General features: G+C 45.6%; 1 protein-coding gene across 1 annotated transcript in view; it reads left to right on the top strand.

Annotated features, from left to right (window-relative positions):
* LOC126248159 (uncharacterized) overlaps positions 1-16,737 on the top strand; it is a 281,623-nt gene that overhangs the window by 238,706 nt on the left and 26,180 nt on the right. The window contains exon 4 of the mRNA XM_049948904.1: positions 8,722-8,854. Within this exon, the coding sequence (XP_049804861.1) occupies positions 8,722-8,854 (133 nt within the window). The remainder of the gene's footprint in view (positions 1-8,721; positions 8,855-16,737) is intronic.

Genomic DNA, 16,737 nt, shown 5'->3' with positions numbered 1-16,737 from the left:
CCAACAATTAGGCACTTAAACATACAGCGCATGAATCCATTACGCCTGCCCATATAGATCCGATGCTTCTGCTGGCGAGCAGGTGGTTACGCGCGGTTGGCTTCCTGTGCACCTCAGGTATGTAGGACATTTCTCATACCATTGCTGGCAGACGGGGCTACGGCCGTGATCTACTGGCTATTTGTGGGCAGATTTTGACGTTAGTGACTTATGAGAAATAGAGTGCCTAGAAGACTATTCTCCATCTCGCTCTCTCTCCAGCAGCGTTATCTAACAGTCGTGTGTAGGCGGTTTAACAGTTACTGGCTAGTGCATGATATACACTCCTGGAAATGGAAAAAAGAACACATTGACACCGGTGTGTCAGACCCACCATACTTGCTCCGGACACTGCGAGAGGGCTGTACAAGCAATGATCACACGCACGGCACAGCGGACACACCAGGAACCGCGGTGTTGGCCGTCGAATGGCGCTAGCTGCGCAGCATTTGTGCACCGCCACCGTCAGTGTCAGCCAGTTTGCCGTGGCATACGGAGCTCCATCGCAGTCTTTAACACTGGTAGCATGCCGCGACAGGGTGGACGTGAACCGTATGTGAAGTTGACGGACTTTGAGCGAGGGCGTATAGTGGGCATGCGGGAGGCCGGGTGGACGTACCGCCGAATTGCTCAACACGTGGGGCGTGAGGTCTCCACAGTACATCGATGTTGTCGCCAGTGGTCGGCGGAAGGTGCACGTGCCCGTCGACCTGGGACCGGACCGCAGTGACGCACGGATGCACGCCAAGACCGTAGGATCCTACGCAGTGCCGTAGGGGACCGCACCGCCACTTCCCAGCAAATTAGGGACACTGTTGCTCCTGGGGTATCGGCGAGGACCATTCGCAACCGTCTCCATGAAGCTGGGCTACGGTCCTGCACACCGTTAGGCCGTCTTCCGCTCACGCCCCAACATCGTGCAGCCCGCCTCCAGTGGTGTCGCGACAGGCGTGAATGGAGGGACGAATGGAGACGTGTCGTCTTCAGCGATGAGAGTCGCTTCTGCCTTGGTGCCAATGATGGTCGTATGCGTGTTTGGCGCCGTGCAGGTGAGCGCGACAATCAGGACTGCATACGACCGAGGCACACAGGGCCAACACCCGGCATCATGGTGTGGGGAGCGATCTCCTACACTGGCCGTACACCACTGGTGATCGTCGAGGGGACACTGAATAGTGCACGGTACATCCAAACCGTCATCGAACCCATCGTTCTACCATTCCTAGACCGGCAAGGGAACTTGCTGTTCCAACAGGACAATGCACGTCCGCATGTATCCCGTGCCACCCAACGTGCTCTAGAAGGTGTAAGTCAACTACCCTGGCCAGCAAGATCTCCGGATCTGTCCCCCATTGAGCATGTTTGGGACTGGATGAAGCGTCGTCTCACGCGGTCTGGACGTCCAGCACGAACGCTGGTCCAACTGAGGCGCCAGGTGGAAATGGCATGGCAAGCCGTTCCACAGGACTACATCCAACATCTCTACGATCGTCTCCATGGGAGAATAGCAGCCTGCATTGCTGCGAAAGGTGGATATACACTGTACTAGTGCCGACATTGTGCATGCTCTGTTGCCTGTGTCTATGTGCCTGTGGTTCTGTCAGTGTGATCATGTGATGTATCTGACCCCAGGAATGTGTCAATAAAGTTTCCCCTTCCTGGGACAATGAATTCACGGTGTTCTTATTTCGTTTTCCAGGAGTGTATGTTAGTTGCGACCTGCTCTGATATGGTCCGTCTCTTCTGTCTCCAGTGAGTAATAACTGCAATAGACCCCAACCCAGACATCTTGAAAGTCACATGGGGCCACTGAGACAACTGCATGTGCAACCTTATAGCGATAACGTTGTTTTTTAGCACACAAATAATGCGCTGGCAAGTTCCTCATTGACCTATCCAGGATTGTTGCAGTGTATTAATTTAACTTGGGGTATCGGTGTATTTAAAAATCAAACAAAAATAGTCTCGATCGCGTTTTCAGATTTTTTATTCATTAGCAGCCGGTTTCGGCACTTTCCTCAGACCATCTTCTGGCTTTTCCCAGTAATTATGGCTGCTGGTGGCTGCAGTCGCAGTGGGATCCGTAGAAGTACGGTAGTAACCTCTACTTCCATGGATTTCACTCTGTCTGCGGCCACTAGCAGCCATAATTCCGGGGAAAAGCCTGAAGACGGTCTGAAGAAAGAGCTGAAACTGGTTGCTAACAAATAAAAAATCTGATAACGCTACCGAGAATGTTTTTATTTGATTTTTAGCATTTTATACCGATCGCTGTGCTCCAGTTACACAATTCTTTTTAAAATTTTGAATCAGTGTATTTGTTTAAATATGCTGCTTCTGTAATTGTTTTACATTTAAAGTCTCGTATTTATGTGTGTTTTCTTGAAAAACTAGTATGTGGAGAAAAATAACAGAATCATAACAAATTACCCAAAAATTGGAGGTTTCGGTGGGAAGTGCACATACGTTGGAGTACTAACAGAAAAAGTCATGATGTCATTAATTTGTACTAATTCAGCTGTACCCTAGTCAAACACTGTAATGGTAAAATGTCTGACCTCATAAATTACGATAATATTTACTGCTTTTTTTAAAAAGTAGAATAACTCTGCTTTTTTTCTGATGATCCTTTCACTACAGCGCACACAACATAAATTACGTAGCTCGGGCCATTGTAATAGCATTAAACGGAGATGTGACCAGACGAAACTAAAATCATCCGGCCGTAACTGTAGCTTCTTTGTTTGCTCTGTGGTGTGGCACTTAGGAATCAGAACACATGATATATTAAATAAATGATAAAAAGATATACTTAACGTAGCACAGTTCTTCGCGACGGGATTCTTGTCTAATTTACAACTGTCATTCTCTAACAAATCATCACTTGATGCACTAGTTAAAAAACTGTTCTCTTGAGGTACAATGTCCAACCTATACTAAAGTACATGCCCATAAGAAACTTCCACAACTCGTTGGTTCTACACTCTGATGTTAACTACTTTACATTAGGTTATTAACTTGTGTCAAGCTCTTGCATTCTCGACAGTATACTGACAGCGCGAAGGCTCTGCTACACTAACAGTGAGGGCGTGTCTTGTGTAGTTCCTCTCATCGGTTGTTACGGATCACTGCGAACCGTCCCTAATGTCTGTGGTATGAATTGGCTTTGATGATTTTTGTGGGGCACCGCAGCCTCTGCACGATACCACAGGGGGCGGGGAGATGAGGGGGGGGGGGGGAGGAGTGGACTTAATTTAAGTCATCCTATTGATCCGGAGAGAGGAGGCGGGGGGGGGGGGGGCGGATGGTGTGAACTCGATTTGCACAGCAAGCGCAGTATGTGAATGACCTTCATTTATATGTTACACAATTCGCTGAGAGCCATGGGCACACATGTGGCAGATACCATGTTACGACCCAACCTCGAATACACTACTCGCCATTAAAATTGCTACACCAAGACGAAATGCAGATGATAAACGGGTATTCATTGGACAAATATATTATACTAGAACTGACATGTCATTACATTTTCACGCAATTTGGGTGCAGAGATCCTGAGAAATCAGCACCCTGAACAACCACCTCTGGCCGTAATAACGGCCTTGATACGTCTGGGCATTGAGTCAAACAGAGCTTGGATGGCGAGTACAGGTACAGTTGCCCATGCAGCTTCAACACGATACCACAGTTCATCAAGAGTAGTGACTGGCGTATTGTGACGAGCCAGTTCCTCGGCCACCATTTACCAGACGTTTTCAATTGGTGAGAGATCTGGAGAATGTGCTGGCCAGGGCAGCAGTCGAACATTTTCTGCATCCAGAAAGGCCCGTACAGGACCTGCAACATGCGGTCGTGCATTATCCTGCTGAAATGTAGGGTTTCGCAGCGATCGAATGAAGGGTAGATCCACGGGTCGTAACACATCTGAAATGTAACGTCCACTGTTCAAAGTGCCGTCAATGCGAACAATACGTGACCGAGACGTGTAACCAACGGCACCCCAAACCATCACGCCAGGTGATACGCCAGTATGGCGATGACGAATACACGCTTCCAATGTGCGTTCACCGCGATGTCGCCAAACACGGATGCGACCATCATAATGCTGTAAAAAGAACCTGGATTCATCCGAAAAAATTACGTTTTGTCATTCGTGCACCCAGGTTCGTCGTTGAGTACACCATCGCAGGCACTCCTGTCTGTGATGCAGCGTCAAGGGTAACCGCAGCCATGGTCGCCGAGCTGATAGTCCATGCTGCTGCAAACGTCGTCGGACTGTTCGTGCAGATGGTTGTTGTCTTGCAAACGTCCCCATCTATTGACTCAGGGATCGAGACGTGGCTTCACGATCCGTTACAGCCATGCGGATAAGATGCCTGTCATCTCGACTGCTAGTGATACGAGGCCGTTGGGATACAGCACGGCGTTCCGTATTACCCTCCTGAACCCACTGATTCCATATTCTGCTAACAGTCATTGGATCTCGACCAACGCCAGCAGGAATGTCGCGATACGATAAACCGCAATTGCGATAGGGTACAATCCGACCTTTATCAAAGGCGGAAACGTGATGGTACGCATTTCTCCTCCTTACACGAGGCATCACAACAACGTTTCACCAGGCAACGCCGGTGAACTGCTGTTTGTGTATGAGAAATCGGTTGGAAACTTTCCTCATGTCAGCACGTTGTAGGTGTCGTCACCGGCGCCAGCCTTGTGTGAATGCTCTGAAAAGCTAATCATTTGCATATCGCAGCATCTTCTTCCTGTCGATTAAATTTCGCGTCTGTAGCACGTCATCTTCGTGGTGTAGCAATTTTAATGGCCAGTAGTGTATGTAAACACACAATACATCGTGAAACTTACACTGTAAACAACTACTACCTCCACTGGCAATGGATAGGATTGGTATAGACATACGTACTTTATTAATTAATGTGCAAACTATTAGTCCTACAGAAGAAAGGACAGGACCTTTTTGTAGGAAGTTTACTACAGTTAAATTTTCTACTAGGTTATGTTTTCAAGTACTTTTCGAGTTACTAAAGAAAAGCGTACAAAAATGACATTCAGAAACACCCCCACCCCCACACGCAGCCCCAACCAGTCAGGATTTCTAGTATATTGTTCACGGTACTCCCTCTTGCCACTGTACAAAAATTTGCGACAGCACGAATTATTTCCCACATTCGACCTTTATGGTCTTCATTGACTGGACTTAGCACAGCACTGACTTGGTCGAGCACTTACAAATTGCAACCATTTGTGAAAATTTTACCTAACAGTTTTGTGAATTTTTGCAGCATATATTAAACAGCTACTTGGTTTTATTCATCAGGGCTTTGACTACGAAATTACTGTGCTTGTAAGGATTAAGTTTGGATAGAATTGTCAACGTGATTAATTTTTGCGTAACGTGTACAAAGTTCGTTTTTCTCTCTTTACGCTAATGGGAATATTTAAATCAATAATGCTGGCGCAATAGCCCTATCAATAGAGACCAAAATGAGTGGAGGAGTAGGAGATTGGTGTTTAACGTCCCGACGACAACGAGGTCATTAGAGACAGAGTACAAGCTTGTATTAGGAAAGAAATCGGCCGTGCCCTTTCAGAGGAACCATCCCGGCATTTTTCTGAAACGATTTAGGGAAATCACGGAAAACCCAAATCAGGATGGCCAGAGACGGGTTTGAACCGTCGTCCTCCCGAATGCGAGTCCAGTGTGCTAACCACTGCGCCACCTCGTTAGGTTCCAAAAAAAAAAGCTAAAATATCCGTAGTAGTTTGAGTTGTTGGATATTTTTGTACTGTGGTACGGGGGAATGCTATGAAAAACATACTAGAAATCCTGACAGGTGGGGGAGAGCGTAGTGGTGGACATGCATTTCGAGGTCACTCTTATACTTTTTTTTTTAATAACTCGAGAATCGTGGCCTCCAGCGAGAACGTACCCCAGTAAAAAATTTAACCACATTAAATTTCCAAAAAAGGACCTGTTCATTTTTTCTGTAAGACTAGTAGTTTGCATGTATTGAGTGAGAGAATATGAAAACCTCGTGAAAATCTTGTGAAGGTGTTGCAGGTTGCATGAAACGCATCGGTAGGGGCAACTGACTCGCCCTGTATACACAGCGTGGTCCATTAATCGTGACCGGCCCAAATATCTTACGAAATAAGCGTCAAACGAAAAAACTAAAAAGAACAAAACTTGTCTAGCTTGAAGGGGGAAAACCAGATGGCGCTATAGTTGGCCCGCTAGGTGGCGCTGCCATAGGTCAAACGGATATCAACTGCGTTTTTTAAAATAGGAGCCGGCCGGTGTGGCCGTGCGGTTCTAGGCGCTTCAGTCTGGAATCGCGTGACCGCTACGGTCGCAGGTTCGAATCCTGCCTCGGGCATGGATGTGTGTGATGTCCTTAGGTTAGTTAGGTTTAAGTATTTCTAAGTTCTAGGGGACCGATGACCACAGATGTTAAGTCCCATAGCGCTCAGAGCCATTTGAACCAATTTTTTTTTTTTAAATAGGAACCCCCATTTTTATTACATATTCGTGTGGTACTGGTACGTAAAGAAATATGAATGTTTTAGTTGGACCACTTTTTTCGCTTTGTGATAGATGGCGCTGTAATAGTCACAAACATATGGCTCATAATTTTAGACGAACAGTTGGTAACAGGTAGGTTTTTTAAATTAAAATACAGATCGTAGGTACGTTTGAACATTTTATTTCGGTTGTTCCAATGTGATACATGTACCTTTGTGAACTTATCATTTCTGAGAACGCATGTTGTTACAGCGTGATTACCTGTAAAAACCACATTAATGCAATAAATGCTCAAAATGATGTCCGTCAACCTCAATGCATTTGGCAATACGTGTAACGACATTCCTCTCAACAGCGAGTAGTTCTCCTTCCGTAATGTTCGCATATGCATTGACAATGCGCTGACGCATGCTGTCAGGCGTTGTCGGTGGATCACGATAGCTAATATCCTTCAACTTTACCTACAGAAAGAAATCCGGGGACGTCATATCCGGTGAACGTGCGGGCCATGGTATGGTGCTTCGACGATCAATCCACCTGTCATGAAATATATTATTCAATACAGCTTCAACCGCACGCGATCTATGTGCCGGACATCCATCATGTTTGAAGTACATCGCCATTCTGTCATGCAGTGAAACATCTTGTAATAACATCGGTAGAACATTACGTAGGAAATCATCATACATTGCACAATTAAGATTGCCATCGATAAAATGGGGGCCAATTATCCTTCCTCGCATAATGCTTCACCATATATTATGTAGCGTATCACGATGGCGGTTTATCGTATCGCGACATTGCTTCTCGCGTTGCTCGATATCCAATGACTGTTAGCAGAATATGGAATCGGTGGTTTCAGGAGTGTAATACGGAACGCCGTGCTGTATCCCAACGGCCTCGTATCACTAGCAGTCGAGATGACAGGCATCTTATCCACATGGCTGTAACGGATCGTGCAGCCACGTCTCGATCCCTGAGTCAACGGATGGAGACGTTTGCAAGACAACAACCATCTGCACGAACAGTTCGACGCCGTTTGCAGCAGTATGGACTATCAGCTCGGCGACCATTCCTGCCGTTACCCTTGACGCTGCATCACAGACAATAGCGCCTGCGATGGTGTACTCAATGACGAACCTGGGTGCACGAATGGCAAAACGCCATTTTTTCGGATGAATCCAGGTTCTGTTTACAGCATCATGATGGTCGCTTCCGTGTTTGGCGACATCGCGGTAAACGCACATTGGAAGCGTGTATTCGTTATCACCATACTGGCGTATCACCTGGCGTGCCATTGGTTACACGTCTCGGTCACCTATTGTTCGTATCGACGGCACTTTGAACAGTGGACGTTACATTTCAGATGTGTTACGACCCGTGGCTCTACCCTTCATTCGATCGCTGCGAAACCCTACATTTCAGCACGATAATGCACGACCGTATGGTACAGGTCATGTACGGACCATTCTGGATGCAGAAAATGTTCGACAGTTGCCCTGGCCAGCACATTCTCCAGATCTCTCACCAATTGAAAACGTCGGGTCAATGGTGGCCGAGCAATTGGCTCGTCACAATACGCCAGTCACTATTCTTGATGAACTGTGGTATCGTGTTGAAGCTGCATGGACAGCTGTACCTGTACCTGTTTGACTCAATGCCCAGGCGTATCAAGGCCGTTATTACGGCCAGAGGTGGTTGTTCTGGGTACTGATTTCTCAGGATCTATGCACCCAAATTGCGTGAAAATGTAATAACATGTCAGTTCTAGTATAATATATTTGTCCAATGAATACCCGTTTATCATCTGCATCTCGTCTTGGTGTAGCAATTTTAATGGCCAGTAGGGTAGGAATGAGATGTCTGACTGTAAATAAGTAAGTAATGTGCTGTAAACTTTGTTTTGAGCAGCTTGTATCACAAAATGACCGTGTCGAAAATATTTGTGCTCAAGCGTATGCTCAGAAAGAGTGTTTTTTTTTCTCTTTTATTTTCGCGATTGGCGAAGACAATAGGCACACAAAGTTCCCATCATTACACACTATATTATACGTGTAGATTTAGGCATGTGAAGAGCTGTGTTTGTTGCGATTTCCTGTCATGTGGTCACGTGACGTGGTGTGACTTGTCGGCAGGCCGGCGGCCGACGTGGTGGCCAGACCGTCGTTTCGGCCGTCGCCCAGCACGCCCGTCTTCAGGAATCCGGCACCGACGCAACCGCCACTCGTCGACTTCCCGCAGCCTTCCAGGGGACCTGTCCGTCAGCCCGTAAGTCATCTAGATCGCTGCCTGCATCGGCCAACTGCTTCGTTTTCTGGTATCTTCCTCTTTGCACTTCATGTAGCACTTTTAATCTTCTCTTTCCTATTTTTACCATCGATAGTTGTTATTAGAAATCCTTTTCCTCGGACTATATGTCCCCTCCAATTTGCTTTCCTTTTTGTATCCAGGTTTACGAGAGTTCTTTGCTCTTTTACCCTTTCCATTACTTTTCTTTATCCACCCGGTTTATTTCCTCCATTCTATAACAAACCTACATCTCGAATACTTCAGTTTTTTCTCTGTCTCTCTTCTTCAATTTCGAGCTTTCACAGCTTCCATACGAAGCGTTTAATCAAGCTTTTCCTCTACTACAATCCCATTTTGCTGCATAATAACCTTTTCTTTTTCTGGACAGCTTGTTCTGCCGTTGCAGTTCTTGATCTTATTTCTTTTTCACTCGTTCAATTATCAGTTATCATGCTGCCCAAATAATAGGCATTTTGCTTGTTGCTATTCAGGTTGATATGGGTTTACTTATCGAGTGTAATTTTTTTATTTGTAGTTCACTGTTTCTATTTGAGTTTACATGTTGTCATTTTCTCATTTGGAGATAGTGAGTGGAGCTGTGGACGCTAAGAAATGGAGTGCCAAGTTGAGAAATCGGAACATTTCTGACATATTCTTCTGTTTGAGTTCAATAGAGAGGTGACTGCAGCAAAGGTAGCCAGAAACATTTTCGACAGGTATGGGGATAATGATCACATAACTAATGAGGAGGTATTGAATAGAATTGGTGAGAAGAGGAGTTTGTGGCACAACTTGACTTGAAGAAGGGATCGGTTGGTGGGACATGTTCTGAGGCATCAAGGGATCACCAATTTGGTATTGGAGGGCAGCGTGGAGGATAAAAACCGTAAAGGGAGACCAAGAGATGAATACACTAAGCAGATTCAGGTTGTAGGCTGCAGTACGTACTGGGAGATGAAGCAGCTTGCACAGGATAGAGTAGCATGGAGATCTGCATCAAACCAGTCTCAGGACTGAAGACCACAACAACAACAACAACATGGGGATAAAGCCACTGGGCAGAGAACAGCAAAAAAATGATTTTTCTCTTTTTAAGTAGGATCGTTTTGACAGTAGTGACTCTCCACGTTCAAGAAGACCTTTGGGATTTTACGAAGATCGTTTAAATGCATTAATCCACAATGATCCACGTCAGTGTGCGCGAGAACTTGCAAATGTGATGAACTGTAATCATTCCACCATCGTGTGACATTTGCAGGCAATGGGGAAGGTTGAAAAATTGGGTGTGTGGCTACCGCATGCCTTAAGGCAAAATCACAAAAATCAGCAGATGGTCATATGTGAATTTCCGCTTAAATGGCTTGTAAGTAACATTGACGAATCGTATACTGTAACGTTACTGGTAACGAGAAATGATGTCTGTATGCTAACATAAGGAAAGGTAGAGTTCAGCCCAAGCAGAGCAGCATCTCCCCGTACAACGACCTGCGCTCATTCACAAAAGAGAATGTTACGCATCTGGTGGAACAGCGACGGTGTGGTGTATTAATAATATACTCCCTGAGGTGTAACCATCACTGCTGACTTTTACTGCCAACAACTGAGACGTCTTGGAGACGCAGTCTATGAACAGCAACCAGAAAGCCTGGCTGAAGTGATGCTACTCCACGCCTTCTCGCATTCTGCTGGACTGCCAGAAACACTACACAGAAGACGGATTGGTAATTCATTCCGAACCCACCTCATTCACCTGTTATTGTGCCCTCAGATTTTCACCTTTCCCGCTCTATACCGAAAAACCTTCAAGGAACTTCCTTTCTGAATGAAAATGCGCTCCGAACATGGCTCCAGAGCAGGGCTTAACAACTGGCCGGTTTTGAGCGCGAGTACTCGCGTCTGCTCAGGCACGTGCTCGCGAGCAGCTGCTAGGTCGCGGAGTAGGGTGAGTGGGGAGGGAGGGGAACTGCGCGCGCACGTTTGAATAGGGCCGCAGCGTGCCTATTGAATTCGCGCCGACTGTGTAACGTTTAAAGTACTACGATCAGCTCTTGACAGTCACTTCGCTGGTTAAGAATCGTGTGAAGTCGCCGTTGTGTAACCCCAACCATGCTTTCACAGTTCAACCCCCATTGGGAGGAATTGTATCTGTTTGCTGAAAAAGATGGTGTTGCAAAATGTTTAGTATGTCACAAAACGCTGAATTCTTTTACGAAATTTAATTTGCAGCGACATTATATGTCGTACCACGCGAAAGACTACGGACGTAGAAAATGTGATTGACCAGATCGTGGACAGGAAGTTATTAAACTTAAAAGGAAGCTATCCGAAGAAGATCTGGACGACGAAGAAAAATCAAGTGAGGCAGCTCTCAGAGTGGGTTACAAAATTGCTTTGCTTTTAGCAAAATCCCTGCGCCCCTTAACTCATAGCGATTTAATAAAAGAATGTTTGGTAGTTGCAGTGGAACACTTGTGTCCATCTCAAGTTGAACAGTTTCGGATTGTGCCATTATCTAACATGACCATTATGCGTCGCATACAGGACATGGTAGACGACGTCCAGAGCCAGCTTGCAAATATCTGTAAAGATTTTATGGCGTATTCTCTAGCTCTGGACGAAGGTGTTGATATCACTGGAACAGCGCAGCTTGTCATATTTATTAGAGGTGTTAATAGAGATCTTCAGGTGAGGGAGGAGCTCCTCGATGTAGTAGCCATGAAGAACACTACAACCGGAGGTGATATTTTAAGTAGTGTTGAAGAAAGTGTTGAAAATATAGGATTGTCGTGGAATTCTTTAGTTTCAGTGTCTACAGATGGTAGAGGCATACACTAAGCTAATAAAATTATGTGGCACGTGTACATTCTCCTTCGGATTGTGCCATTATCTAACATGACCATTATGCGTCGCATACAGGACATGGCAGACGACGTCCAGAGCCAGCTTGCAAATATCTGTAAAGATTTTATGGCGTATTCTCTAGCTCTGGACGAAGGTGTTGATATCACTGGAACAGCGCAGCTTGTCATATTTATTAGAGGTGTTAATAGAGATCTTCAGGTGAGGGAGGAGCTCCTCGATGTAGTAGCCATGAAGAACACTACAACCGGAGGTGATATTTTAAGTAGTGTTGAAGAAAGTGTTGAAAATATAGGATTGTCGTGGAATTCTTTAGTTTCAGTGTCTACAGATGGTAGAGGCATACACTAAGCTAATAAAATTATGTGGCACGTGTACATTCTCCTTTATTTGTTTCATTTGTCGCAGTAATAATTCGTGAGAGATATCCCTGCAGGTGGCCGCGGATTTACATCGACTGGCGGCAGCTGTTGTGTACCCCACGTGACTCTCCCCACTCTCCGCTCTGGTCCGGTAGTGGGGATAGCGTGCTCCCGCTGCTCCGTGCTCGCGCCTTGCTGCTCACAGCCTGCTCCGCGAGCACGCATGCTGTGAAGCCCTGCTCTAGAGGTTCTTCGCCTCAAAACCACGTTATTTCTACAGTCACGGGATCAAAAAGTTACCCAAGCGTCGGCAGATGGTTGAAAATAGTGAAGGAGAATGTATTATTTATGATTAAAGTCTCTGTTATGTGTATCTGTTGTGTTTATTAAGCTTACGGAAAAACACTACGAACTTGTGCTCTAACCCAATATCTGTACTGTGCAGACTGTTCAAAAATGACTCTTAGCACTATGGGACTTAACATCTGAGGTCATCAGTCCCCTAGAACTTAGAACTACTTAAACCTAACTAACCAAAGGACATCACACACATCCATGCCCGTGGAAGGATTCCAACCTGCGACTGTAGCAGTTGCGCGGTTCGGGACTGAAGCGCCTAGAACCGCTCGGCCACAGCGGCCGGCGTTTGTGTGATCATGGGCTCTTTCAGACAGACGAACATGTAGGGAGACGGCGGACTGTGCGTTCACCAGATTTGGAGGGGTGGGTTCTACAGGATATTGAGACGAACCCTAGTACAAGTTCCAGACAAGTGGCCCGCCAATATGGTGTAGGCCAAAGCACGATTATGTGTATCCTTCATGACAACCGCTGCTATCCCTACCACCTGCAGTCCCATGGATGCAACTTTGAACCTCTGTTGTGACGTGAATGCGATGCAGCTCTGTACTTTGTTGTCGTTGCACACACACACCGCCCATTTCTGGATACATATTCGTTGGAGCCTTTTTCCTCCATTTCCAGTCAGGAATTTGTCCCTGCAGTCTGTCGATTTGATTAATGTTCACCCTGTATATCGAACGCTCGATATTAAAAACGCCAGAAGTAAGGATGAATAAGCGTAGAATGCAGGAAGATTAAATACGTTAAATTTGCTGATGACATGATGCTGCTTTGAGATGAACGAATGAACGTCGTCTGACTAAGGCCTCCCGTCGGATAGACTGTTCGCCTGGTGCAAGCCTTTCGATTTGACGCCACTTCGGCGACTTGCGCGTCGATGGAGATGAAATGATGATGATTGAGACAACACAACACCCAGTCCCTGAACGGAGAAAATCTCCGACCCAGCCGGGAATCGAACCCGGGCCCTCAGGATTGACATTCTGTCGCGCTGACCACTCAGCTACCGGGAGCGGACTGCTTTGAGATAAAATAATATCTCTTCAAATAACATTATCCCGTCATGAAGAAAGATTGCAACAGTACAAAATGAAAAGCAACCCAAAGAAAAAATAAGACGATGACAGTACGTGACAAAGAAGATACGAAACTGGAAACAACTGAAGGTCAAATTGAACAGGCCGCGCCGGCCAATGCGGCCGAGCGGTTCTAGGCGCTTCAGTCTGGAACAGCGTGACCGCTACGGTCGCAGGTTGGAATCCTTACACAGGCATGGATGTGTGTGATGTCCTTAGGTTAGTTAGATTTAAGTAGTTCTAAGTTCTAGGGGACTGATGACCTCAGATGTTAAGTCCCATAGTGCTCAGAGCCATTTGAACCATCCCACAAACGTCCAAAAAGGACTTGCAATGTAGTGTGATGTGGTCGGTGTCTGTGAGGGTACTTGTTTTGTTAACACCGTGCTGCCTCTCGACCGTTTCCTTACACCATATCGGCTTATTCCCAACATGAATACCTCACCATTCTGCAACTCACAGACGCTGCGTCAATCACACAGCGTGCAACACGCAAGGAACACATGCTTCGTGGTCAGAGGAACTATCGTTTGTCAGCGCCATGTGACAGGCAACGATGCATTTCCGGACACATGTCCATAGGAGCTTTTTTCCTCCATTTCCAGTCAGGAATCAGTCCCTGCACTTCGTCGGTTTTAAAATGTTCACCTTGTATATGGTACACAGAGACGGTGAAAGACAACAGCACTATCTTACTCCTCTTCGGATTCCAAACCAGTCTGTCATACCATGACAGACTGAGCTTCATGGTTGCTTCCTGCCCTTGATATGACTCTTTATTTAATTTCCTGTCCTTCCAGTTCACCTTCTTCAGTTCAACGATTTGTGTTATCTTGTCTTATTTTACTTGGGAAAAGGCTTTTCTAGAGCTGTTGTTGTTGTGGTCTTCAGTCCTGAGACTGATTTAATGCAGTTCTCTATGCTGCTCTATCCTGTGCAAGCTTCTTCATCTCCCAGTACCTACTGCAACCTACATCCTTCTGAAACTGCTTAGTGTATTCATCTCTTGGTCTCCCTCTACGATTTTTACCCTCCATGCTGCCCTCCAATACTAAATTGCTGATCCCTTGATGCCTCAGAACATGTCCTGCAAACCAATCCCTTATTCTAGCCACGTTGTGCCACAAACTCCTCTTCTCGCCAATTCCATTCAATACCTCATTGTTAGTTATGTGATCTACCCATCTAATCTTCAGCATACATCTGTAGCACCACATTTCGAAAGCTTCTATTCTCTTCTTGTCCAAACTATTTATAGTCCATGTTTCACTTCCATACGTGGTTACACTCCACACAAAAACTGTCAGAAACGACTTCTTGACACTTAAATCTATACTCGATGTTAACAAATTTCTCTTCATCAAAAACGCTTTCCTTGCCATTGCCAGTATACGTTTTACATCCTCTCTACTTCGACCATCATCAGTTATTTTGCTCCCCAAATAGCAAAACTCCTTTACTACTTTAAGTGTCTCATTTACTAATCTAATTCCCTCAGCATCACCCGATTTAATTCGATTATATTCCATTATCCTCGTTTTGCTTTTGTTGATGTTCATCTTATATCCTCCTTTCAAGACACTGTCCATTCCGTTGAACTGCTCTTCCAAGTCCTTTGCTGCCTCTGACAGAATTAAAATGTCATCGGCGAACCTCAAAGTTTTTATTTCTTCTCCATGGATTTTAATTCCTACTGTGAATTTTTCTTTTGTTTCCTTTACTGCTTTCTCAATATACAGATTGAATAACATCTGGGAGAGGCTACAACCTTGTCTCACTCCCTTCCCAACCACTGCTTCCCTTTCATGCCCCTCGACTCTTATAACTGCCTTCTGGTTTATGTACAAATTGTAAATAGCCTTTCGCTCCCTGTATTTTACCCCTGCCACCTTCAGAATTTGAAAGAGAGTATTCCAGTCAATATTGTCAAATGCTTTCTCTAAGTCTACAGATGCTAGAATTGTAGGTTTGCCTTTCCTTAATCTATTTTCTAAGTCTGTCAAGAATTCGCGTTGGTATTTTGCATCCATGGCTTATTAAACTGATAGTTCCGTAATTTTCACATCTGTCAACACCTGCTTTCTTTTGGATTGGAATTATTATATTCTTCTTGACGTCTGAGGGTATTTCGCCTGTCTCGTACATCTTGCTCAGGAGATGGTAGAGTTTTGTCAGGATTAGCTCTCCCAAGGCTGTCAGTGATTCCAATGGAATGTTGTCTACTCCCGGGGCCTTGTTTCGACTTAGGTCTTTCAGTGCTGTGTCAAACTCTTCACGCAGTATCATATCTCCCATTTCATCTTCATCTGCATACTCTTCCGTTTCCATTTCTAGAGCTATGAAGCACAATTCATTCCATTTCCTCTTTCTATGCATTTTCACCAACTAATCTAATTAGTGCTGTGGCGACATCGATAAGCGGATTCGACAGTGGTTGACTGCAAAGATTGAAGCTGTAGTTAATCTAGCCATCTGAGGTGGCCGAGCGGTTCTAGCCGCTTCGGTCCGGAACCACGCGGCTGCTACAGTCGCAGGTTCGCTCCTGCCTCGGGCATGGATGTGTGTGATGTCCTTAGGTTAGTTAGGTTCAAGTAGTTCTAAGTCTAGGGGACTGATGACCTCAGATGTTGAGTCCCATAGTGCTTAGAACCATTTTTTTGTAGTTAATCTATGATAGGCAGGAATGTCTTTGCATTATTAGCTTCTTTGGTATATGGCCGGCTGCGGTGGCCGAGCGGTTCTAGGCGCTTCATCCGGGACCACGTGACTTCTACGGTCGCAGGTTCGACTGATGACCTCAGATGTTAAGTCCCATATTGCGCAGAGCCATTTTTTTGTAGTTAATCTATGATAGGCAGGAATGTCTTTGCATTATTGGCTTCTTTGGTATATGGCCGGCCGCGGAGGCCGAGCGGTTCTAGGCGCTTCAGTCCGGAAATGCGCGACTTCTACAGTCGCAGGTTCGACGGATGACCTCAGATGTTAAGTCCCATAGTGCGCAGAGCCATTTTTTTGTAGTTAATCTATGATAGGCAGGAATGTCTTTGCATTATCAGCTTCTTTGGTACATGGCCGGCCGCGGTGGCCTAGTGGTTCTAGGCGCTTCAATCCGGAATCGCGCGACTTCTACGGTCGCAGGTTCGACGGATGATCTCAGATGTTAAGTCCCATAGCGCGCAGAGCCTTTTTTTTGTAGTTAATC

This window comes from Schistocerca nitens, chromosome 3, assembly GCF_023898315.1.
Source record: "Schistocerca nitens isolate TAMUIC-IGC-003100 chromosome 3, iqSchNite1.1, whole genome shotgun sequence".
Lineage (NCBI taxonomy): Eukaryota > Metazoa > Arthropoda > Insecta > Orthoptera > Acrididae > Schistocerca > Schistocerca nitens.
This window is presented reverse-complemented; position numbering and strand designations above follow the sequence as displayed.